Source organism: Lutjanus erythropterus, chromosome 14, assembly GCF_056507025.1.
Source record: "Lutjanus erythropterus isolate fLutEry1 chromosome 14, fLutEry1.hap2, whole genome shotgun sequence".
In the NCBI taxonomy this organism is placed as follows: Eukaryota; Metazoa; Chordata; class Actinopteri; order Lutjaniformes; family Lutjanidae; genus Lutjanus; species Lutjanus erythropterus.
Window position 1 is genome coordinate 27,870,847 of NC_139330.1, and position 26,370 is coordinate 27,897,216.

The 26,370-nt window shown below is 39.0% G+C and overlaps 1 protein-coding gene across 1 annotated transcript in view; it reads right to left on the reverse strand.

Annotated features, from left to right (window-relative positions):
- Nucleotides 1-26,370, reverse strand: part of LOC146315687 (contactin-associated protein-like 4) — a 78,943-nt gene that overhangs the window by 44,759 nt on the left and 7,814 nt on the right. Inside the window, exons 3-5 of the mRNA XM_084736561.1 lie at nt 21,277-21,470; nt 14,358-14,505; nt 8,639-8,842 (exon numbers count right to left, since the gene is read on the reverse strand). Coding sequence (XP_084592687.1) covers nt 8,639-8,842; nt 14,358-14,505; nt 21,277-21,470 — 546 coding nt within the window. The remainder of the gene's footprint in view (nt 1-8,638; nt 8,843-14,357; nt 14,506-21,276; nt 21,471-26,370) is intronic.

Genomic DNA, 26,370 nt, shown 5'->3' on the forward strand with positions numbered 1-26,370 from the left:
TTCCGTTCAGCTTAAATCATTGAGACAGTACACACAATCAGTCAGCACTACCGTAATGTGAAACCTCTGAACCTGCCCATAACAAGTGCTCTCGGAGAAAATACCAGAAATCTTGTGTATTTGAAAACTTATAAAGAAGTCTGGCGAAAAAAGACATAAAGAAAAAAGTTATTACAACATTGATATTCCACTGCTGTTTTAGCTTCTCCTTTTGCAAAACTTTTCAATATACATAGAAAATATACATTTAAACTTTCTATTATTGTACGTGAGCTGTCAAAAAAAAAGCCTCTGTGCTGCTAGAATCAGACATTGTAATTGTTTACTTCTTTTCATTTTTCCCTTTTCATTTTTATGACTGAGGCTGTCTACAAAATCAGTCAGCACAATCTGCAACTTTTAAACATCAGCAACAATCGGAAATCTCCAGAGGTGAGGGACTGAGTACATGAGACTTGCTTTACTAACTAGACTTGATATAGATTGAGACAGACATCTTGAAACTTGATTTTTTAGAAATTAAATGTCTGGTGTTTTTTTTATAGACAAATCTAGCGACCACTTTGTGTGCTCCGCCATCTAGCAGTGCCACCATTACTGTGGTGTCACGTTGCAGTGTCACTCTCTGTCTTTGCTGGTCGAGATTTGCAGAACTCTGAAGATTTTCTCATGGTTTCTGTTAAAATGATTACTCGGGTCTTCACCACAACGTGTCTGCTGTTGTCTGCTGACAGCATGGATAATTGGATTGATGACATTTGACAGTGGCCCTCAGGAACTGATGATGGTACCTTTTAAAATGGCAATATTGACATTCTTCAGATTTTACATAGTAGTTAGATGTTGGTTGTTACAATAGCCAGGAATGGATGATGAGGAAATGGGGAAAAAACAGACCACAGACCTCCTTTTGGTTGATATTCTTGATCCACTTCTGGTGAATGCCCAGTGAATCTACGTAGAGTGTATAGTCTCGGTGTGTGGCAAAAATCAGAGAAGTGACCACCACAACGTTCAGCTTCATTCATTTTACTACAAAACCCACAAAGGAAGGTGCGTGAATGTGTCATTTTAGCTCGACTCGACTTGACTTGCTCGATTCCCACCACAGTAACCTGGGACTTGCTTGAGACTTGCACATGTGTGACTGGCTCCCACCTCTGGAAATCTCTGATTGCGTCCACAGCAGTGACTCCAGAAAGAAATGCTTAAAGAAACCACGTATCAAAACACTTGGACTTGACAGAGAACAAGGGACTAAATGCGGCACCATTTGAGCCTCATAAGCTATGCAGCTAATCAGCTTGTCATTCTGAGTCAAACATGGCTTCTGTGTTGCTGGAACGAGTCAGCTGTGGGCTGTAAAACTGAGCACAGCTGGCTCTCTCTGACGTGAGCGTGTTGCTTCTCGGATGAAGGCTAAGCTGTTTATTTACAAGCCTGTAAGACTGAACACAACTGAGGCACCTTCCAATAAATCACTGTGGATAGAGTGGAATAACATGGCAAGTCAATACTGTGATATTGAACACGACGTGCAGCCCACCATTCAGTGAGACAGCTGAGTTGACAGACTGTATCCAGAATGAGTCATCGTCCTCGTCCACCCAGCATCTGTTTGTGTTTGAGCGTTAAAAAAGCTCTCAGTGCTGAAGATTCTCGCTTTTGTATTGAGAATAAATCAAAAGCTAAACTAAAATAAAATAGCATGAGACCAGACCTGCACTTTTGACACATTTCTGGTGCTCACAGTCCCATCAGTCTGTTATTACATGATGGAATTGAACCTCAAGCCCAAGAGGTTTTAATAAAACCACAAATCAATCTTCTCTATTTCAGCAGCTTCTATCTGATACTCTGAGCTCCACAGACAGCTCCCGTTAACTCCTTTGGGAAGAATTTGAACCTTTTCGCTCAGGTCATAAGTGAACCATGTGGATACACTCAACAGATCGAGCTTTCACATTTACTCTTCATGCTGCAAACTCACACAAAACTGGAAGAGTTCGGGAAAGTGCCGCCACAACCACAACTGCAGGATGCAACCAACAGAGATTTATAACAGATAATTATACAAGTCAGTACAATAATGATAGATAATTATACAAGTCAAAAAATGTTCACAAAACTGTTAAAGTATAAGACTAAAGATAGGTAATTAGACAAACAACACACCCAGAGGTGATTTAAGTGACTTTCTCCCTCCAAAAACTACCTTAGCTGCTGAAGCTATGATGCCTGGTTGTTTAATACCTGAATATAGTCTCACTCGTTCTTTCTCTTCCCGGCTGATAAAAAGACTAGGAGTGTCTGTATGAAACACTTCAGGTAAGATGATGTTAGAAGGGACAGCGAAATTGGTGTTGGTGGCATATATTGTGCAAGGCAAGACATGTAGTTCACTGAGTGGTTACACACAAAACTTAACTACAACCTAACATAAACTGTGAATTTCTTAACTTGTAATATTTAGTTTTAAACTGACAAACATCATTTGTGTAATTCATGACACAATTCGAAAGGGAACAAATGGGGGCAAAAAACAAAATAAGACTCACCAAAAGCATCTTGGCTCATCTTTCCACTGTTACAACAATCAGCACCTCTGATTTGGTCAAACTAAACCCTTTATTTGCGGAGTTAAATGTAAAAGTATCAGGAGACGAGCCGGAGGGAGGTTGGACATGAGAGAAGCAGCGTGCAAAGCCAGAATATTTTCACATCTAACACGGTGAATAAAACCCTTATTTCAACCAAACCACCAGAGTTGGTGATTGCTGGAGGAGTGGAAAGATGAGATATTCGGAGTTTCATTTTGTGCCTGTTGAATTTTAAACAATGATAAAATTACTCTTTCAGTAGAAAATGGAGTTTGGCCAAAGCAATGAAACAGCTGTTTTTGGTAAAACAAAATGAGGCTGTAGCTTAGTTTCACTTCTGCTGGCTGCAGTGCTCTCCCTCTGTACTCAGGGGTGGAAGTAACTAACTACAAATACTCAAATTACTGTAATTAAGTAATTTTTGGGGGGGTACTTGTACTTTTCTGAGTAGATTTTCAAGTCTGTACTTTTACTTGTACTTAAGAATGCATTGCGGGATGTAATCTGTTTAGTTACTTTTAATATCATAGTTGAGTACTGCACACAATTTGAATTAATATCCAAACCTTTCATCTGCATTTTAGCAACGAATAAAGTGATCTGACCACAAACAGGCCAATAAAGAACAATGACGGAAAACAAAACACACATTTGGAGTAAGTATGTTAAGGATTAATCATTAATCGATAATTGCCATCAAGAATTTACCCAATTAAAAGTGTATTCAGGGATATTGAATCAATAATCATGGCAGTAATTGCATCTCAACTAATAATCTGAGTAGCTTTTGCAACAAATACTTTGTACTTTTACTAATATATATTTCTAACATCAGTTACTTTACTCACTTTTACTTGTAATTAAGTAATATTTTACCAATGCAACAGTACTTGTACTTTTCACCACCGTCAGTACCGGACCAATTTCAAAAATTGTTGTCCCTATTAGTCATTTAGACAGAAATATGGGAGAACAGGGTCCAGGCTGAAAAAGACCCATGTTATATTTTAAGTAGCAAACTGCTGTGCAAAGACTTCAAATTATTGTACATCATCTATATCTGGCCGGCTTTTTCTCATTAGATTGGGGAAATAAAAGAAAAAAACTGCTGTTTAATCCCATCTTCCTTTCTCAAACCTTCATTTTTTTTACCAAACAAAAGCTCAGCCAGGAGGCACGAGATCAGTGAACACAGATCCCGAGTATTTGCTTTCCCAAAATAAAAAAAAAACAACAACCTGAGCTTAATTATGACCCAGTGAGCTACAGAACTATAAACCGACATCATGATAAATGTATAGCAGTGAAGAAACGGGATGCTTTTGTAGAGAGCGCATACATTTTAATAAGCCAGTGTATTTATTCAAACAGTTTGGACGGCTCCAGGCAAACAGAGTGGAACTAAGTGTCTCCTGTTAAAGTGCTGCTGCTTAGGGCACACGGGGGAACAAAACTCTCATAATGGGGTCTTGCAGTGGGGGTCAGAACAACCCACACTAATGAGAATTGAATGCAGGTAAAGTAAAGGTACAAATTAGTTAATTAAGTCTGTTTTCAAAGTTGATGATTATTTAAGTGTTAAAAAGGCAATGCAGTGGCCTGGAGGTAGAGAGGCTGGTATTACATTTTTAGTGCCACAGAGCAAAGAACTGAACAACCAATGTGCTCATGGGATGCAACTCTGTCACTGACCCTTATGAAGAAAGGTACATGTAGGGTTAAAAGAAGGGGTCGGCATCTAAAAATACAGTTGTGTGCATGTTGAAAATGAAGTTATATTGTTCTGTCTTTTCTCCACTTGTGAAGTCCGATTCAGTTTAGAAAAATGTCATGTTTCATGTTAAGTGAAGGTTAACTGGCTGGACCTCTTGATCATGACGGCCTTTAATGTTCAAAAAGCTCTGTCATCATGGAAGCGTGACAGTTTCTCTTAGATCCTGCAAACAGTGTCAGCATTTTGAAAAGCATTAAAACTTCATCATAGATGACAGTTGAATGATTATGATCAGGCTTGGGGAGTAACAGATTACACGTGAAGGAATTAAGTAATCTGGATACAAGAAAGGTAACTGTATTCTATCAGAGTTACAGATAAAAGAGACATAATCAGCTTCTTAAATATGAATATTTTCTGTTTCTTTTCCTCCCCTTTGATAAAAAAAATGAATTTTTTTGAGTTGTGGACAAAACAAGACATTGGAGGACGTCATTTTGGACTCTGAGATTTTTTTTCATCATTTTTTGATAACTTATGGACAAAACAATTAATGAATTAATTGAGAAAATAATCAATGATTAATTAATGACGAAAATAATCATTGTATAGATCATTACTTTCATACTGTGACGCTTGCATTATGTTACTATGTTTTTTAACAGGTAATTAGTAGCTGTGTGATTAAAACACTCTCCTCTCACAGAGACTGATGCAGAACAGTCGCTAACAATTCACTATTTCACAAGTACGTTGGCGTCTTGGACCAAAAAAGTCAGTTCCCGCACACATTTGTTTTCATAGTGCAGCAGCTCACTGGTTCAAAATGCCCTCAACTGTCAGAACACATCCACCCCCACAAACCTCCTAATACCACCAAAAAGGAACAAATATTTTCTCTCAAGTTACAGAGTCAAAGTCTTTACTGTACCTCAGTCACTTTATGATTGATGGGTCTTTATAAAGGTTCTTGTAACGGAAATGTCTGAACTTTTTTTTTTTTTAACAAAAATCAATGCAGTGGTGAAAAGTGTGTGCAGGAACTTATGTTTTTCCTTTGAAATGGATTTTTGGGGCTTTGATTCCCTGCTCAACAAAAGAGACCAAGCAAGTGAAGTGGGTGCTGCCTTCTACTCACCTTGAATCAAGGCCTTGGTGTTTATTCATGTGTTCTCTGTCTGTCAGATGAAGCTGAATAACCAAACATTCAAATCCCCAAATCCATCAGTATGCAAGGAACAAGTTATAACACATGTAGCAACAAAGTTAGATTCTGCATGAATCAGAAACGAATCAGAGAGGGCTGCTTGTGACGACAGCTCCCCCAACCTGACAAAACCATGACCAATCTAATTTCTGTGTAGCAGCAAAGAAGAGGGAAAAACAATTAACCTTGTTGTCTCTCTTCCAAGATAGCAGGATGTCTTTCATAACTATAATTAATCAATTAAGTCAAGTTCAAGCTTCAATTTTACAACCCTTATATGGCAATCCTCCATGACAAGTGCAAAAAGAGATGACACAAATGGTTTATAACTGGCAAATTTTCCTCTCAGTCTATTTTCTGAAATCTCATGGATAGACATGCATGGTAACACTTTCAAATATGGTACTCCAGAATAAATAAAAAAAAGTGGGAAAAAACAGGGATGACCTAATAATTAGTGAATTGTTAATGAGAAATTCCTTAATATGAATGAGTGATTTTTATTTATTTAACCCTATAGACCCCATAGTGTCCCTGAGCACCCGTTCTGTTTCCATTTCACTACAGCGCCTTGGCGGCATGGTGGCGCAGTGGTTAGCACTGTCACCTCACAGCAAGAAGCTTCTGAGTTCGAATCTCTGAGCCGGCTGTGAGGCTGAGGAGTTTGTGGCAGGGGCAGAACCTTTGTGTGCAGAGCGTGCATGTTCTCCTTGTGTCTGTGTGGGTTCTCTCTGGATACTCTTCTTCCTCCCACAGTCCAAAGACATGCAGCATGATAAGTCAACTGATAACTCTAAATTGCCCGTAGGCGTGAGCGGTTGTTCGTCTCTATGTGTCACCCCTGAGATGAACAGGCAACTTGTCCAGGGTGTACCCCCGCCTCTCTGTGTGATCTTTGGTGTCTCTTGCCCCCATAAGTCCAAGGCTGAATTTCTTTCCAAGTACACCAATGTCAGCCACTAAGTGTAACGAGGTAAGTCTTTGCTGATTAACTCTATGAATCAGCCTCCCGTTTATTATATGATCATTAGTCATTCTTTTTGTTCACCCCCAATTAAAGCGCTACATAATACAAAATAGTTCCTCATTATTTCATGATGATCTGACCACTGACTTCCCTTTCATGCCCTCTCAAGTAAAGATCGTACTGGATGGACTGGCATGTCAGAAAAACAACAGAAAGGCTGGTAGATGCCAAATAAAGGGAAAACAATAAAGAGTTGATATTTGGGTGGTTAAGTTCTTACCTTATCACACCTACAACCACCAACACCAAGCCTGGGAGACAGGGCAGTGACAATTCTTTCCCCTATAAACAGAGGTGGGAAATGTACTGTACTTTCTACACCTTGCATTTTTAAATTACTTTTGATTTAATGCGTTTCAGAGGAATAATAATAATTATTATTACTATTTTTAGTCTGCATCATTGTGTGTCGCTTTCCCAATGTCATTGCTGATTTCAACCTGAATAGATGCTACGGTAACACACAGAATGCTCAACATAACAAAAGTATAGGATGCAACACAACAACAACAAAAAAAAACAAGAGCACAAAAAAGAAGGAACAAGACATAATAAGACAGAAAATACTTATAACGAAAACATATAACAAGACGCAAACAAAAAAAGATGTAAAAAGACAAAACAAGATTAAAACACTGCAACATGACAAAAAAAGATGTAACAAGACAAAACAGACGTAGAGGGAGACTCGATAAGGTCGGTCAGCTTTGCACAGAAACAGCAGAAATGTCAGAACTGACAGAAATGTCTTTTTGAGGAAGACTTTTTACTTTTATACTTTGAGTACATTTGAGAGGCTGTACTTCTACAGTAAAGTAGTACAAGTTGAATCAGTATCTGTCTTTTTTTTAACACAAGTATCTGTACTTCTACTTGAGTAAAGAATGTGTGTACTTTCACCAACTCTGCACATAAGATACATAAACCAAAGCCAGCAGAGGAGGCATCAGCCATCATATCAGTGCTCTCCTACTACACACCTCAGATCACAAACAGAATATACTGTTTAGCGCATTAAGATCCATAAATCTAATCCAGCAACTGCAGCAGCACGCTAAGATCTTTAATTATGCATACTCAAATCACAAACATAATATAGTAGTCTGCAAGGAGGGCGATCTCTCATGAAATGTGGATGTATGCAGCGCTGTTGTTAAGCAGATGACTTCAGGATGGATGGATATGAACTCGGTGAAGCTGAGCGTAGATGCAGCATAACTGTGGGACACGAGCTCAGCAGTTTAGATGCAACCGAAATGAAGAATAGTAAAGCAACGTGACACATAAATCAAATGGCGGTGAGTGCAAATATTTCTCTAATAATGCCTGAATACTAAGTAATTCACCGCTACGTAAATCAGCAGCATGCCAAACAACAACCAAAAGAAGATGAGCTCAGCCACAAAAATGAGGACTCCAGCAAGTTAGTGTCGCGCTTTCGTGAAGAAAAAACAGATTTAAAAAACTAACGATCAGCAGATCCTGACTTTTAGCATCTAGTATGAGTCAAGCTCCCTAGATAGAATCTTTCATTCAAACAACTCCAGTCCTTTAGTTTGTACCACAGGCTTTCTGGAAAAAAAAAAAAAAGAATCTATTTGTACAGCCTGAGTCGCCCTTCTCATGACACGTAAACCAAGCTTGTATAAAAGCATTGCAGCATCCTTTTAATTCACACCACCAAAGAAAATACTGCACATCATTAGATGACACCAGAACAGAAAGCCAGCAAGGTTCAGCAACCTCATAGATTATTGATATTACGAAGCACACAACCACAGAGCAAAGAAATTCATGTGATCACAAGCAGTACATGCTTGTCTCGGTGACATAATCCTCTGCATCCCAGTGGAGACTAAATAATAAAAGTCGAGCCTGTGGGAATGGGTGTTATAGCTCCTCATACGACAGTTACCAAGAATTTTGCATCATCTTTAGTTCTCTTTAAAGCTGAATACACTTGATAACATTTTAAAGTGTGTCTGACCAATCAGACACCACCTGGCTACAAGAACATGTTTTATAATTTAACGCAGCCCCAGTGTGACATTAAGCAGTCGTGACAGTGTGTGGGAGCACGAGGACATCACCTTTTCGGAGGAGGAGGAGGAGCTTTCCTTTCTCTAACTCCAGGGTGAGGCTGTGCTCGCTGTGTCCCTCTGCATGAAGCAGTATCCCAGAGTTCCTCAGGGTTTTAAATGTCAGAGAGATGCTCTCCCTGGTCATCTGCCTCGGCCTGGGACTCAACCTGTAGAGGAGGCTGCTGAGACCGTCGAAGCTCACCACGTCAGAGTCTGGAGAAAACCACAAAACCAGATATTACTCAGATGGTTTTATTACACAAAGCAGGAAGATATAACTGCCCTTTCAGTGCAAAAAGATAAATAAATCAACTAGATCGACAGAACATGTCCAAGTCTGTTTTAGAAAGAAGAAAACAATCATGCATACACACGGAGTTGAGAAGGGATGATGGGAAATGGCTTAATTTCAGGTGTAAATTACATGAAAATAAATATTATGCCCATTGTAACATGTTATCGAAATAAATAAGATTCCCCATTTTTAATGGAATTGAAAAAGAAATACTTCAAAGCTGAAATATGAAAATAGCTGAGTATAAAAACCTTTTATCACCTCATAAATATGGGCAAACTTCTCTCCCTACATGAAACACATAAGTCACTAAAAATCAGTACTGGTATCAGTGTTGATATCAGTGATGCACCCATCATGAATTTCTAGTCTTTGCCTCTGTGTAGCCAGGGTGTGTTCTAGATGAGTATTTTTTGTAGTGGTGCCACAATTTCATATTCAAATGGAAAATCAATCAAAATGAGCAAAATCAATTTGAAATCACAGGCAGAATCTTGATTTTTCTTCTGTTTTTTCTCTCTCCAACCCCACCAACTCTGGCTTATGTCCAAAGGAAAAAAAACACTTAAAAGACGACACAATATGTCTTCATGCCATTATCACTTGATACCATGTAGACTATCTCCTTAAAGAAGAATGTGAAAGTGTAAATGACAGTTGTCAGGGCATCAAAAATCTTTAAAAATCAAGACCTGATACGCATCAGTGCTAGAAGACACATTTAAATAATAAAAAAAAAATCAAATCAAATCATGACTTTAAAATCAAATGTCAAATCAAATCATGGATTTGGAGAATCCCTTAGTTGTAGGTATTTTTGTCACCTAACACTATATTCTGGTCAACAAAGTTGTAGCCAGGCTACAGTGGTGACAACAACGCACCACAGGTGTAGGTGTAAGAAGCTCACATGCAACCTGGTACATGTAGGCACTGCTGCACAGTTCAGCAAGCACTGAAACTCTGTTTTCTTTTTCAGTGTAGCAACACTGAAGCCTTTATTGCTTCAATTAACTGTATGTACCATCAACAATGACTGGACATCCACATGAATCAATGCTCCCTTTAACTTCAGATTTTAGTTACACACATTTAAAACAACAACACAAATTTATTAAGATTAATGATGGAGATGCTTAAACCAGAAGGCCAACGGTGATGCATGGTAGCAAAGGCATTTCACCAAAGTTTAGATTCTTCTGTCTTTGAAAGCAGCAGTTGCTGTTTCTCAAAACTCATTAAATCTCTCACCTAATCTGTCTCTCTCCAGTGGAAGAGGCAGCATATTATTCGTAGAGGAACAAACTGATTTCATCATAAATCATTTCTCTGCATCTTAAACTGATGATAAGCAAATAAATAAAATGTGCTGGATACCACTCCAAGTAAATGTTGATAAATTTGAATAAATTACAATAAATACATATTGTAACTCAAGTTAGACTGATATAAGGAAAGCCTTTATTGTGCATTCACTGATCAACATTAACAATGTAAAGTAAAATAAAATAAAGTAGCATAAATTATCCTGTTTTCATGCTTATATAATTCAATAATTACAATATTAATTCACACATTTTTAACAGATTAAAAGAAAGTAAAGCCTTTTAAACTTCACTTAAAAAAACATCCAATAAAATGAATGTCTTTTTGTATGGTATTTGATGACAACATCATGTATGCTGTTATTTACCTTATGTAATAAGAATGACGTTGTGTAATCTGAATGCCATGAACCAAATGCAGGCTTTCCGATAAGCCAGTAGGCCAAGTGAGTGATTAAGCATAAACAAAATGCTGACATTTCACACAGAAGCCAATATTTCAGCTGGTGTCTGAATATGAGAGGCAGATTATGGACCATAGAGCATCTGTCATGTCAGTCTAAAGAAAATGATACACTAACATTAGCTGTCACGGTGCTGATTGTTGCCGTGCTCCAAATCTCACGCCTACAGTGTCGCTATCGAAGCATCAAATTAGAAATGTCAGCTGAGATGCATCAATTACTGCGTGCAGTGCACATTTGAGCCTTTAGTGCAGACAGTGACGCTGGAATCTGTAAAACCCAGAAATTTTAATCATTAAAAAGCCTAGAAGTTTTTTTTTTTCTCATCTTTACCTTTTGGATGAAACAATTCCAATTAAAGCTGATTTGTTATAGCTGAGAGCAACAGTTTAATCAAACTGAACCAACAGTGAAGAACACGCACTTGCTATTTTTTTCACTCTTTCACACATAATTTATACTTGCATCAGGGTTACAAAAACATTTTTTCACAACAACATTTCATTTCTATTAGTCTGTCATGTTTTGTTATCACAATGTCATTTTATTATTGTTGCCTGGTTTACAAATGTCATAACTTCTGTTTGTTTTGTGATTATTTCTTCATTTTCCCCTGTGCGGTGTGTAGTTTTCTCATTTTTCATTGCCTTTGTCTGCAGAGTTGGACCGGGTTTGTTTTTTTTAATCTAACTGCATAGATGGATCTGCATGGCAACTCTGTGGAAATACTGTTCGGGGGCGAAGACGAACTGATTAACTTTTCACACTGGCTTGACTTCTTACAGACAAATTACGTCTGCCTGCGTTCATGTACCGTAATGAAAGTTTCTCTGCCAAACAGCAGAGAGGAAGAGGCCTTCTATTACTGTCATGAACGCAGCTGTTGTGTCCTCTCCTGCCTCCTGTGCCCTCACTTCTCCTTTTCCTGCTGTTTCTGGGTTTTTTTTCTGGCCATTCCTCACCTGTCCAGCAGGCACCAGGTATGCTACCACAGTTTGTCACATTTGGCTCATTCCTAACCGACACTGATCTGCTGCCTGCTTCCCATCTGCTCCTCATCTCCATGTAGTGTTGTGTGTATATTTTACTCTTATAAGTGTTACGGTTGTCGTTCAGTTATACATGATAACATTACTTGCCCACCGTTCCAGCCTTTTAATTGTGTTACTAATACTTAGCTACAATTATAATTATACAATTAAACTTGCTTTTAACTATGTGCACGCATATGCACCCCTACACATCATGGAAGCCTTGTGTATCCTACATCCGCTTGATGAATAGTTGTGCACATTTTCATAAATTAAAGCTATGCATACACAAATGCACACGTGGTTAAACAGAGAGCATATCTCTTGCAGCAGAGTCACAGCACAGAGTAGAAGGAGTCGGATTTCAAATGGAAATAGCTGTAGGCTAATCGCAGCCTGACATGAGCATGCTTGACAAGTGCATGTGGTTGTTAAGACTGAAATTTGCCAGGAGGGTAATTATATGTAGCGTCAGCATCGCCAAACAGTTGCATGGTGCACGCACATATAAAGGTGATTATTCTGTTATTCAGTATACTACCATGAAGGTAGTCTGATGCACAAGCTGTAGCCACCTACACGCTAAAAATGGCAGATTAGCACCTGGGTCGCTAATGGTTAAACATAAACAAGCTAGCAGCTGTTCTGTTTGCAGGGATTTAGACACTTTAATGCCATGGCTTGCCTCCTCACATGCAAATGTTCAACCAAGACCAGCTACTGTTACTGTTTTACACTATTCTGCATTCTGGGCCTAGCAATGACCAAGACGATTGTGACTGATTTAAACAAATACGAACAAGCCAGAGTATTTTTTCCCCTTGCAGCAGAATGATAATTTTCACAGCCAGACCTATCTCCAGTCATGACAAGTATGGAGAGAGGTCTGGTTACAAGACCATGAAGCCATTAGTGGGTGCTGACTTCTCAAAAGTAAGGCTAACATGGCATACATAAAGTTAGCATTACTTTACAACTCATCTGTGGATGTCAGCTACAGATGTGAGGGTCACTGTGGGGGATGTTTGATAGACCTGGCAACTCAGAACTTAATATAGTAATAAACCAACCCTCTAAGCATTTTTTATTTCAAATCAAGGCAAGAGATATACTACTAATTTCTGATGGTATGTGCAACCATTGCTCCACAAGGATGCAGGATACACAAGGCAGCCATGCTGCGTATGGATGCGTATTGGTGTGTATGTCAACGTGTAGGTGAGAGCACGTACATCTCTAACCTAAGGAAAAGAGCTAAAGAGCTAATGTTAAAAATCTAGATTAGTGTTATAAGCTTCTGTGTCAATAAATAGAAAATGCCAAGAAGCTGATGGAAACAGATTTTTCTGAGCAAAAAGTGAGAATTATATTCTGGGGTGTCAGCCCCTCCAACATTCTGCATGTCAACCTCCCTCCCTCATTTGCGTCAGCCAGAGCAGCTGATTAAAAATGCCAAGGGATACGGATGGATGAGAGAAACAAATTCATTCACTGAAATAAAGTACTGTGAATGTCATCTTAGATAATGAAAATGCCATGATGTGGGCTACCAGGGTTACTAGTGCTTGACTAATTATGTAATTAAGTAATGGTGGTGTCTAATTTACATAAACCTAAAACAGTGGAAACTGTCGTTATGTTGAAAACAAAAATATTAAAAGGCTTAAAGTAAAGCTGACACGTGCTCATTCTATCTGCCCCTGATCAAATTTAATCCATCTAGCCATCCATTTTCTGTAAACGCTTATTCCCAAAGGGTCGCAGGCTGCTGGAGCCCATCCCAGCTGACATTGGGCGAGAGGCGGGGTTCACCCTGGACAAGTCGCCAGTTCATCACAGGGCTGACACATAGAGACAGACAACCACTCACACTCACATTCACACCTATGGGCAATTTAGAGTCACCAATTAACCTAGCATGCATGTCTTTGGACTGTGGGAGGAAGCTGGAGAACCCAGACAGAACCCACGCAGACATGGGGAGAACATGCAAACTCCACACAGAAAGACCCTGGATTCGAACCCAGGACCTTCTTGCTATGAGGCAGAAGTGCTAACCAACCGTGCCACCCCAAATTTAATCCTTTCTTAATTTTTCAGGCAATTCAAGATTTCTTTAGATGTTGGATTTTAAAAACTGAACTTCTTACTCTGGATTCAGACCACAGATATCAGCCTGACAACAGTCCCACTCAAAAAGCGAAACACACTGAGAACAAAAATAGGTGTGGACAATTGATTCTGGGTTCCACTGCAAAACAGTTTTCATCCAAACAACACTTTTTGGAGGAAAGAGTTCTTCAGGGATCATTAATATCCTTGAAGAATAAGTACGTATGTAGTATTGTACGATTTAAACAGGTTCTCGGCAGAAGTCTCTAAGTGGGTTCTAGATCCTTAGAATATAAAAGGATCACCAGAGAGGGTTCACTACACCAAAGAAGGGTTCGCTGTAAAACATCTCATAGACCTAAAAGGTTCAACCAGGAACCAAAAAGGGTTCTCCTATTGGAACAAGCTGAAGATCCTTTATGGTTCTAGTTACCACTTTTATTTCCAAGAGTGTACTTTAGTTTATGTCTGTAAGTGAAGGATAAAAAAGCCCAAACTGACTGTAAGGACATCCATAAGTCTCCAGTCTGAGTCCAATCCGACCGTTGGGATTCCAGTCCAGGGGGATGAGGCGGACGTAGCGGGCGATCACTGGATGCTGGAGCTTGTGTTGGACCACGCTGTCTGCATTATTGTTTCCTGGAAATGCCTGGAAAAAAAACACATCAACAGCAGTGAGTCAGCTAGTTTTCTGGCTCTCCATCCGTACATCTTTTACTTGTGAGACACCACAAAGATAACTGTGAAATTTCTCCCCTTGGCTCTTTATTGTAGTCCAGCTTACCGCTAAATAAGTGAACAAGTTCTTTCATCTTTTTCTTTTTTTTAAGTTGAAGTGCAATCCCCCAGGCTTCTGTGAGAAGTGATACGTTTCATTTTCCTCTTAATGAAGGGAATACTGTGGAGATAGGGCCACGTTACTGGTGAATGGTTCCTCAATCAGGTGGAAAATTAGATTTGTGAAGCACTAGTTGTAGTTTCACATGTGTTAGATGCTTTGGTAAACATTTGGTCCATGGAGAATAAAATTTATTAACCTCTGCAATCCTAGAACACATGATTCCTTTTTACCTTTAAGCTTTGATCTTAAGCCTTTTTATCAAATTTCTTTGTAAACCATATACATTTTCTCTACTTTTAGTCTACTTGCCTTTTGTCTCTTTGTGATGAGTAGTTTGTGATAAGGAGTAATTCATTTTCAGGCAAAAGTAATTCATTTGAAAATCCAATTTCAGTCATTTCGTTTTAGTTGTCATGGTATATATATATTCAGAACATGTAATTTCATGTTCGGTTCTATATTTTATTGGTAGACTATCATGTGTACTGGCTTTGGTCGCTGTTAGAACACTGATGAGGCAGCACTGTTGGTGATGCCACGGGGCTCCTGCAGGGGGATCACGCTCCTCTACCTCACTCAATGCAGAGGAGTGAAAACAAAAGCTGCTTGTAGCTGTTGAGAGTTTTCACTGTGTTACTGTGCTTTAATATGGACAAAAAATATGGTTTTTGTACCGTTGTTGAAAGAGGTTTTGCCTGGCTCAGACATTTAAACCACACACTGTTCTGTTCATACCATTTGTGCTTTAAGGTTTAAGCTGCTCTTTTAACACTGTACAAACCTAGTCGTTTAACCAACCAGAAGAATGTGTTAAAAAGGTTAAAACATTAAAAGATTAAAAACGTATTTGGTTAAAAATGGTCCTGAAACTGAGTGTGATCATATTGCTCATTGTTATGTGACTCAGTACAGAAAAGTGAAGGCGAGAGCTGCATGAGGTTGTCTCCCTTGCTGTTCCCCTTTATTTGAGGGCATAATATTTTCAGGTACAGTAGATCTGCTTCTTTTTACAGCAGTAATTAAATAAAATTGTGTTATATATGTACACAACACTTTGTTTGTTTGTTGATCTCTATATGACTCAGTGTTTGTTTCTCCTAAGTTATCTCTGCTTCTGATTTTCGTTTTGATTTTCTCTTGGCCTCCTGCCATTTCACTGCTTCACTTAAAAACTTTACTCTGTATACAGGCTGTGAACACTTTTTTTCGTTTTTTAATTTATATGCAAATACTGTAAACTCAACCTACAATTAAACTGCGGAATTTCAGGACTGTTGGGAAATAAAGAGGCTGCAGGATGGCTTTGTGAGCTATGTGTCCTACTTCAAATGGAGGACATCTATCCAGCTTAAATGTCCTTGAATAAACCACTGAATCCCTTCTACTGTAGCTCCAGGCTGCTGCTCTGTAGCTGACCTCTGACCTCCCTATGAAAGTGGGCGAGATAAGAGACTTTCTGAACAGGATCAATACTCACTGCATTAAAATTTCTTCCTGATGTTGTGACTTTTAAATGAGGCTGAAAGTTACCACATGAGATTTGATTTCCGTAGGGGGGAGAGACTTATTGTACTACTGTAGGACATCTGCATATTTGCATCACTGTGTGTTGCTGTTCCTCCACAACGTGGAAGTCTGTGTTACACCAGTCTCACAGCTTTGAACAGCCGAGCTTGTCAGAAAACACAATCCTAACCTCCACAAATGACTGTTTCCTGCTGAGGAGGCCGGGGAGAGCAACACTTCATTTGGTTGAAGCATTGGCTTTTGAAATATGACCAGAGTAAAGATAGAAAATTCTCCAGAGGGGAAGCATTGATTACAGATGGAGAGAGGGAAAGTAAAACAGCAGACGTAGGTTTGAGGAGAAAAGCTCTGATGAGACACAACTCAACAGCTCAAAACAGCTAAATCAGCTAACCATCAATATGGGCTATGAAATGCCAATTGCACGTTAGAGACAAAATACTTGAACATCACTTCCGTTTACTCCACACTGAACAGCATGCAGTAGACAAACAAAAAATATCTGTAAAATGATTTTGTTATGGATTTGTCACGGTTAAATATGGATTTTAAAGAGAATGTTAACAGAATCAGTAAAATTCTCATCTCAAGTTTTTATTTTCCTCTGGTCATGCATGTTCCCTGCAGTGGCTCTATGTCCTACCATAGGGGTCCACCCCACAGTTTGAGAATCGCTTTTCTAAGGTAATGAAAACATTATCATTCCAATTTTCAGGTGATTATACACTGATGAAAACATACTTATGAATACTATATTTAACTTCTGCCATACTCTGCCAATAGATCTCCGCAAAATCTTACAGATCATTTAACTTAGTTGATATTAAATATTCAAAACTCATAAGATACCTTTGAAGTGATTATTCAGCCTTAGATCAGATAATTTTTAAGGCAGCAGGGGAACGAGGTTTTAGATAAAACCAGCTTAGGAGCAATATGTAGCCATTGCATGTGCAAAAATAAGCACTGCAGTCCAAATAGCAACTTGGAGCCATAGGCTGTATATTAAACAGGTTGTAATCCTGTTTAATATATGATCTATGGATGGAGCGAGTTGCTTCTCCCTGCCCCCTCCTCCCCAGACACAGCAGAGACAGGCAGGCTGCAGGAGCTCCACAAAGAGGCGCAGGATGTGTGCAACATCTAAACATTTATAATAACAAGTGAGGACAAGTCCTCCACTGTAAGTTGATTGGCTATTTATAATTGTCAGCTGTCTGTCAATGTATAGTCCAGAAAACAAAGGCCCACCGCTCTGAAACAACACAGTCTGGTCAATAAGTTAAGTGGCCGCCTGTCTCACTGCCTGCCAAACTCCATTAACATTTTGCTCGATTTAACAATTATAAACATCTACTCCTTCTAAAAGATTATTTATTACTTCTTATGAGTAATAAACATCATTTAGTGAAAATTCTGCATTAATTTGAACTCTGATTAATGTAAAACAGACCTACAAAACAGTCATTCCAGTCAGGAATGGAAATGTCAAAGGTAGACATCGGAGCTGTCCGTTTCCTTGATCTCTGATGACACATCATGGTCATTGCATGACTTATTGCAGTAAATATATTACAAATCTTTCCCTTACACTGATTTTTCCTTTCCTGTTAACAAAACTTTTCTAACTTTGGCAATAATGTTTCAGGGCTTTCAGGGCCTTTAACATTTACATTTAATTCCCATTAGAAAAAGGGTAATGAAAGCAAGTTACCCATTTAAAAACTGTCATTAAAGGTTCATGCAACTAAATCAGTGAAGGTAAATGTGTCCCACATGCATTACCTCCACCTCCACAACTACACTTCCTACTGCCAGTTTCTAGATTTTCTCCCTTTTGGCACTTATTTGCATTTCAGGATGGCACTCATTAACTGAATCTGTGCTATAGGGAAATCTATGATGTACTCTCTTTACCTTCATTAACACTTAAGGATGCTATATTCCCTGATTAGGAAAGAGTATAGATTCCCAGCGCCATCTGCTCTTTCACACCTTTTCAGTGGATGTGAAGAGAGACAGAGGAGAGGAGAAAATTAGGGGAGGAAAGAGCATTACTCAGCCTCACAAAATTTGGCCTGCGAGCTTAAAAGAAAGAGAGGTCCTGAAGGAATTGTGACTGATGAAGCAGCTCTGCAGTCGACTCTGTTCCCCGAAAGCCATAATAAACCAGGCTGACTAATATGTGGAGCTTTAGGAGGACTTTTGAGACATGCTGCGGATTTATACTGATTTATGCTGAGTGTGAAATCAACAAGCTTTTAAGCCGCGAGAAGCCCTTTTCTGTTCTCTCCCTGTGAAGGAGTCTGAGCCTGACATTAGTTTTACCCTCGCTGTGAGAGCCTTACCTCTCATCAACTTTAAATTGAAGCTGTTCTCCTCAGAATCACTGTAATGGGGAGAATGTTCAGTCTGTACCAGGAGCTGCGAGGTAATGCTTGACTGCCTTTACCTGCTATTAAGTGTAATGCGGTCAACACAGCAAGTGAGCGAGCCCCTAGGTGGACAAAAAAATCGTAAGGAATTGTATGGGTAAATGAGATGGTAATTCCTTTGGATTTGGCCAGTTTGATTAAATTGGAAGGTTTTCCTTGAGATACAGCTTGAGTTTCCGACCAGGCATTCTTCTCAGTGGCAGGGCTCGTCTGGAAAGCTGAGTGGAAGTTGATTTTTCAATTAATGGTCCTCTTCTCGCCACCTTTTCATCAGCCAATTTGATAAACAACTTATCATTAAACACTCAATATGTAAATTCTGCTGCTAGATGTCTCTCTCTCATTAAAACAAGAAAAAAGTAGTTTGATGATATCATGAAGCAGCATGGGATTGTGGGAGACCTTATCTTCCCTTTTAAGCAGCCACCATAGCTGATGAAAATCTATCTGACGCGACTCCAGCACAAAAAAAAGTTTTATTCACATTATGTTAAGCCAACATTAGCTAACACAGTCTGTAGCTACACACCAAAGTCATGTCCTCTGTTCTTCCTGGGTCTATTTAAAAAGTTTAATATATACAGTATATTTCCTACAATATATCTAATGTTCCTACTTATTCTGAATTTGATGCCCCTACATGCCCTAGCTGGGCTGAGGTTCATGATCTCAGTGTTTCTAAAATCCTGGTTACAGCCCTGATGTTTAGTCATGTTTGCTGACTTCCTTCCTCACTCTCTGATGTATCCAACGTAGCCTGTCTTTACCCAGAACTTATAGCAACTAGCTAGCAATGGCTAGAAGTAAGCCCATGTCATCTTGTATTTATTTTGTATTTCTCTGTGTTTGAATATTGTTGGAAACAGTTGGGATGATGCAAGTACTAAACTCAAGAAAATATATGTCTAATGTTTTTAGACATTTAAATGCAGAAATGTTCCATATTACAGTTTAAATAATGGGGGAACAATTAATGATGGTTGGTAATGAACAACAGACTCTTGGAAAGGTGGTGTTCATTGCTGTTTTATTTTCTGCAAAAGGTGTTGAGCTGTCTGCAGGATGAGGCAGACAGAGGAGGCAACCTGATAAGATACCCAAACCACCTTAACTGGCTCCTTTCAATGCAAGGGCACAGCGGCTCTACTCAGAGTCCTCACCTTATCTCTAAGGCTGAGCCCAGCCATCCTATGCAGGACACTCATTTCAGCATTTTATCTGTATCCACGACTTCATTCTCTGAGTCACTACCCAAAGCTTGTGACCAAAGGTGAGGGGTGGGACGTAGATCGACTGGTAAATCAAAAGGTTTGCCTTTCGGCTCAACTCCCTCTTCACCACACCGGTCCAGTACAATGTCCACATTACTGCTGACACTGCACCATTCTGCCTGTTGATCTCACACTCCAACAAACCTTAAGATACTTAAACTCCTTCACCTGGGGCAGCAACTCACTCCCAACCCGGAGGGATCAATAATCTTGTAATGGTATAGTAACTTATCATGTCAGCAGTGTCTTTTTAAGGTAAGCGATAAGGTAAAGAAATGACACTGTTGTTGCACTGTTCACAGCCTACTCGTGTTATATTGTGTCTTATAGCATAATATTGTCCCTATTGGTATTGCTCTGTCTAGTGGTCAGTTGGACTCTGTTTATAACAATATCAGTTTGCAAATAATGTTCTTAGCCCCAACTCATCAAGTACAGCAGTTTGGTTAGTGGCCCTACACTTGAACTGCATGTGCAGTTTATCCTGGACATCCTGGTTGAATTCCAATTGTTGTTTCTTTTCACTGTTTCTTTGTTTTTTTTAGCCTGAAAATGGTGAAATGTGACCAACACATTGGCTGGGGATGTTAAACGTCTGTGCGAATATCAGCAAATTACATGTAAAATTATGTATCCACCTTTGAAGAATGTTCTTGGTGTATAATAGCATTTTGCATTTACTGTTCTTTAAAACAGATGTAAATAATACAGTTAATGATGTCTGAATACCATTTAGCTGCTGCAGTTTCAGGGTCCCCCTCAGGGGGAGTGCCAAAAATTACAGTAGCCCCTCAAGGCTTTGTTGCTGCTCCGAGGATGTCAAAATTAGATTTGCTTGTTAAATAAAATCTGAATTTGTACAAAAAAGAAAGATACATTTGTTTTGTCCTCACTCAAACATAAGCTACCTAGTAGGCTTCCCCTGTGACTCTCAAGTTCTGTGATAATGAATTTTATTCTTCTGGCAAGGATGAGTGTCTGTAAGCCTACTCTGTTGGGTTTTTAAAATAAAAAATGTTGACATTATACTAGAAAGGAGATATTACCAAAGCTAAAGGTTCTAAGAATGGAAACAATTATGACTGACGTTAACTATTGTCAATACAGCTTTGGAATTTATCACTTGGTGTGTGTGGGCTTCAACAATAAAAGGTTGTACTTTAATGTAACACCTGAATAAAACAGAACCATTGTAAATAATGCCTGTGTTCTTCCTGCTGTGACATGTCAACAAGTCTGGATTGAAATTGTATGGATCTTTGTCTCTGTTGGTTCTGTGCTGACTACACAGTTACAAGTCAGTGCTGTGTACAGCTCTCTGTGTAGTTGTAACACAATGCACTCACCCCTATACTGTCTTCATGTCGATACTGTCTCCAGTTGTGGCCCGTGTCGCTGAACATCAGCAGATAGGCCGTCAGCCAATCAGAGCTGCCATAGCGGCCTTGAGTAGCAACAGCGGTGATTTGTGTCCGCTCACCCAGGTCGACCTCCAACCACTGATATCTGTCTGAGCTCAGAGGAGACCATCCGCCAGCTCCTGGAAGCAGAGAGAGGAGGGAGAGAGAAACACCTTCATATCATCTAGAATTAAGTGCTGACTTTTCTCCACATTAAAAAGAATCATATTTGGGTGCTTTTTAAAAAAATACTGAATGAACAAATGCTGATAAAAGCAATAATTGTAGTTAAGAGTGCTGGAAAATCAAAGGGTAATAAAATTAATTAGAACATATCAACTAAGACTCAGCCACATGGAAAGATCCACTCTGCTGAATACTTTAAATACTATCACTGCCTTAACAAGAAAAAAGTTTTCACTTGTTTCTTAAAAGAAGACAAATCTTACTCAACTTATTTCATCAGCCGCAAACTTTTCCATAGTTTAAAAGCCCTGAGCGCAAATGCTTTATCAACTCATTTCTTTGATGTTTAATTTGGAACAGTCAAAAGAGTTTAATCTGCAGCTTAAGGACTGTTCTGTGCATAATACCAGCTGCAGCTGAGGCATTTATGGTCAACACTGTAAGCCTTTTACAATATTAAAGTGGCCAGTCCATAGCAGACCTTTATATAATCTGAGTACCAGGGCAGAGGACCATAAAATGTTTTAAATAATTTAAATGCAAAAAGGTGAAAGTGCAGAGTCATACCAAAGTGACATTTTGTTGTCAGGGCATCATATGGACAGATTTTACTATATGCATATGTAATATATGTTTCAGCAAGGCAATTCTCAAACATCAAACCTGAACACTTTTCAGAGTTCGACATAAACACTTTTGTCACACCGAGCACTGAGGCCAAAGGAAGCCCGACTTGCTCCCAGTGACGTCTTGCTGACTGCAGCCAACCCGGGTCGACCCCTCTTTCTCCCCTTCAAACAAAGTGTCCGTGACTGTGTGTTCAGCTCACCGCTCTTTAGAAGCTAATCTCTGTAGTTTGAAGTTTAGTTTCTTTCCTGTGTCGCTGTTTTTGTGTTCGGGTATCTGCTGTGTCTTACTGCATGTTCACTATGAGATGTATTAAAGCTGTGTGAAGTTACTTCAGATTTTTGTTGCTTCATAATAAAAACGTTTTAATAACAAACTAACACTGAATTTTTATTGTGAAGAATTTATAGGAAGTTTATTGTTGAGCTGTTTTATAGCTGCTTGACTTGAGCTAAGCTGCTCCTCTTCAGTCGTGAGACAAACCTTCAAGCAAGCTCTGCTGTAATGGAAATGCAAATCCTTGTTCCTGTGTGGAAACGGGGTATGAGTTTACTAAGCCTAGGCAAACTGCAAGCATGATTCCTACAGAAGGCAAGCTATGGAAAAACAAAATGGCAATGAAAAAGAGCAAATGGAAGCAGGAGTTTAAGTGTCAGGAATATGACACATCCAAGGACATAGTGTACTGCGGTGTGTGCCACCAGTTTCCAAGAAGTCTACCTTTCCATAGGAAGTGAAACCTTTAGAAAACACCACATCACAATTCATGTGTAAAGTAGACAACACAAATTCCCCTTATACAGATTTAAACTTCAACCACAACTTTTAGTGGTTCTATGATTTTGTTTGTTTCATACAGGACACACATATTCACACAAACACTTTAGCGATTTTAAATCCTGTCCTTGTTTTCACACTGTTATCGATGCCACTTGCAATGTGCCACTACACGCAGTTAACAAGCAGGATATGAAATATTAAAAAAGGAAATGCACCCAACAGGTTTGTTAGACCTTGTTAGACCACCGGGATACAAGTATTTTGGTGAAGAACACTGAATGTAAAAATAAATTTCTTTGTTTACAAGAAAACTCCACCAAGGAAACCTTTAACAATCTCACTTTACAAGATTCAACAAGCCCTGCGGCGTCCTCTGAGCATCTCCCATTGATCAGTGGTTTACCCATCATTAGCATTTCCCCCTTTGTTAACTATTTCTACTTGAATGCCTCACAACAACCAAATCCCTGGAGCATCTCTGGATATTACCCAAACAGCCACTATTTCCCTTCACCTCCACCATCTCCCCCTGGGTGAAGCATTAAAGCCGCAATTATTCTCCCCTTTCTATGAGGGAGGAGTCTTGGGTAAAGCAGGGGTTGTGCTCGCCTGTTGTTTTTTTTATTTTATCCTTGCTCATTTTTGAGCTTAATTAAATGTTTTTGGACATTCACCCTACAGACTGCCTCTGAAATGTTCTTTTGTGTTCTGTGTTTTCTGAGTTTTTACAGTTAGTGAAAGGAATTTAATTAACTGTAAACAACTACAAGCTTGGACTAAATAAAGTACCGACACACAAGGCAATCTGAAAAGAATATTTAGATGTAAACACTTTGTGATCACCAACATTTTGATTTTGTCATTACTACCATCACAATCGTCCTTGAGTCCAAAAGGATATTTGTGCCAAGTCTGATATTGTACCCTGATATCCTTTCCCTAATCTTAACCAATCGCACTCTTCCTGCCTAAACCTAACCAGCCAAAACAACCCAAACTAACCATGACAATGAGTATTAGCCAATGACAGTGAGAGTAGGGCAAGTCATGACTTTGCCATCCTGACAAACGGGTCATTTGGGCCAAGTTTAACGAAATTCCCTCAAGGTGTTGTTGAGACATCACATTAACAAAAATGACCCAAAAAACATAATGCCTCTGGCCGAGATTGTTGGCAAAAAAAAAAAAAAAAAGGTCTGTCAAGGTTTTCAAAAAACTGTGAATAACAGAGGCCTTTCATGAATGTGCACAAAAAAACAGGCTGATGGATCAAGTGTTACATGAGATTAGCTGTGGGGAAGCTTCAGGTATGTTGATCACGCTGCACTCATGCACTCGCACATATGATCACCTCTAAGCTTACGCCTGATGCTGGAGATAATAATAAACGACAAAGTCGAGATGTTAGGAAAGTACATAATGTCCCCACTTTGCCAAAAGTGTCCTCATAAAGATAGAAGTACAAGAAAAAATCCACCGTAACGCACTTCTGTATCACTATAATAGTAATCGGTCCTAACAGGCCATAATTCACACTGATATTAGAGAGGCTGAGATGTGATTTTAGTTTTAAAACTTTTGGGTGACTTTGAAGACAGATGTCTAATTAATAATGACAACCACTGACTGTATCAGTGCCATCCTTTGGCACTACAATTCCTTTTGAAGTGACAGCCATAGATTGTAGATGTGCATTGATGTCAGTAACAAAGTTCTTTTAGAAAGAACTTTTGAGTCTGGGCTCTCTGCCAGTCGAGCCACTTGGTTATCAGTAGAGTCAGAGGTTGAAAACGAGCCTTCGGGAAACAAAATAAAGGGAAATAACTCAGTGCTCGCTTATGCCTCTGAATCTTCTTATAGGGGTAAGAAGTTTCAAAATTTCTGCAGGATGCGCATTAGAGAGATCAAACCCCAATTTTATGTGGAAAACTTGATCAACTTTGCATTTCCAGAGATGTCTGGATGTTTTTTTGGACTTATTTTCACACAGCCAAAGACTTTTTCAGCCAGCGTCTCATAGTCTTTAGAGGAATCACTTCCCCTCCTAAGGCATATATTGTCATTTTGGTTCCTAACTTGGATGACTAACAGCCCTGCTAAAGATTAGTGTTTTGAACTAAATATCAAGGCTGTACCCAAGTATCTGTCAGCCCAGAATGAATTGCCCTCTGCAAATTTTAAACAGTTAGATGTTGGCAGTTTAACCATCCTGAATATCATGTCTGGATATCAACTCTTGCAGGAGAGGCAGAACAAATCCATTACTGTAACACGCTGGTCAAACTGGCGGCTTCACCACAAGCAACAGATAACAAAAAGTCCTTAGGTCATCAATAATTCACTGTTACTCTGAGAGACAGACAGGAAGAGAGACAGATTTAAATAGTTTGGATGGATGACAAAAGACAGATCCAGCATCACAGTATTAATTTGAGTGATCAATGTTTATGGGACTAATTAATTAACTTGTAGGCATTTGTTGTTAAGGGCTTGTGGCATTTTTCAATGACACAAGAAAGGATTTGGCTTTGTTTTCAGTGCTCTGCATGTTTAGTCTGTACAGTTAACACAGAAATGCTGTTTTAAATATGTTTAATAATGTTTGACCATTTACTAAATAACAGCCGGCTGTGCTGGAGCAGGAGCAGCAATTTTGATCAATGGCGTTTCATTCTATTTAAAGGCACTTATGACATTTTTCAATTTCATCTGATGGCAGTAGGTTTTGGTGGAAAAACAGGGCAATTCTGCTGCAGCCTGTGTGCTATTTTCAGTGTCCGGGCTGAGATCAGTGCCAAAGTCTATTCCATGTAATTTCACTGGGAAATGAGAAGTCAGAGGGGGTTTAATTTAAATAATTTGTATGTTAAAACAGCCAACTAATTGTTTAAGCTTTCATGATGGGAAAAACACGCATCTTCTATTTCATAATCTTTAATCTGTAATCAATTATTGATAAAAGCTGTAGCTGATGAGAAGTTAAAGAATTTGAGTAAAATTTGCATTATTCACAATTCTCTTTCACTGGGTTAATGCACAGGTTAATAGTGCAACAATACTGTGTTTAGAGGAAGTAAAAATAGCTCAGTGTTTCTCTTAATCAGAGCTGCGTGTTGCCTCTAAGAGTCTCTTCTCATTTTGCTGGTAAATTAACTCTGAACGAGGCGGCCCCTCAGAGAATGACTATAGAGGATGAGGAGCGTTAGCAGCAGCTGGAGGAGATGAGAACGAGCAGGGGTTTTTAATTTATTCAGTGATTTCTATCGAGAGCATCTGTGATTGTGGAATGAAAGTAGTTTTTATTTTTACATGTGAGGTGTGTCTCTGCTCTCAAAACTTAATTAGATTTATTGATTATTCTAATTTAGTTCTGAACTCTGATTCAATTCCCATTTCAGGCTGAGAATTAATAAGGCATTGTAGCCTGTGAAGTGTTATTGTTAGCAA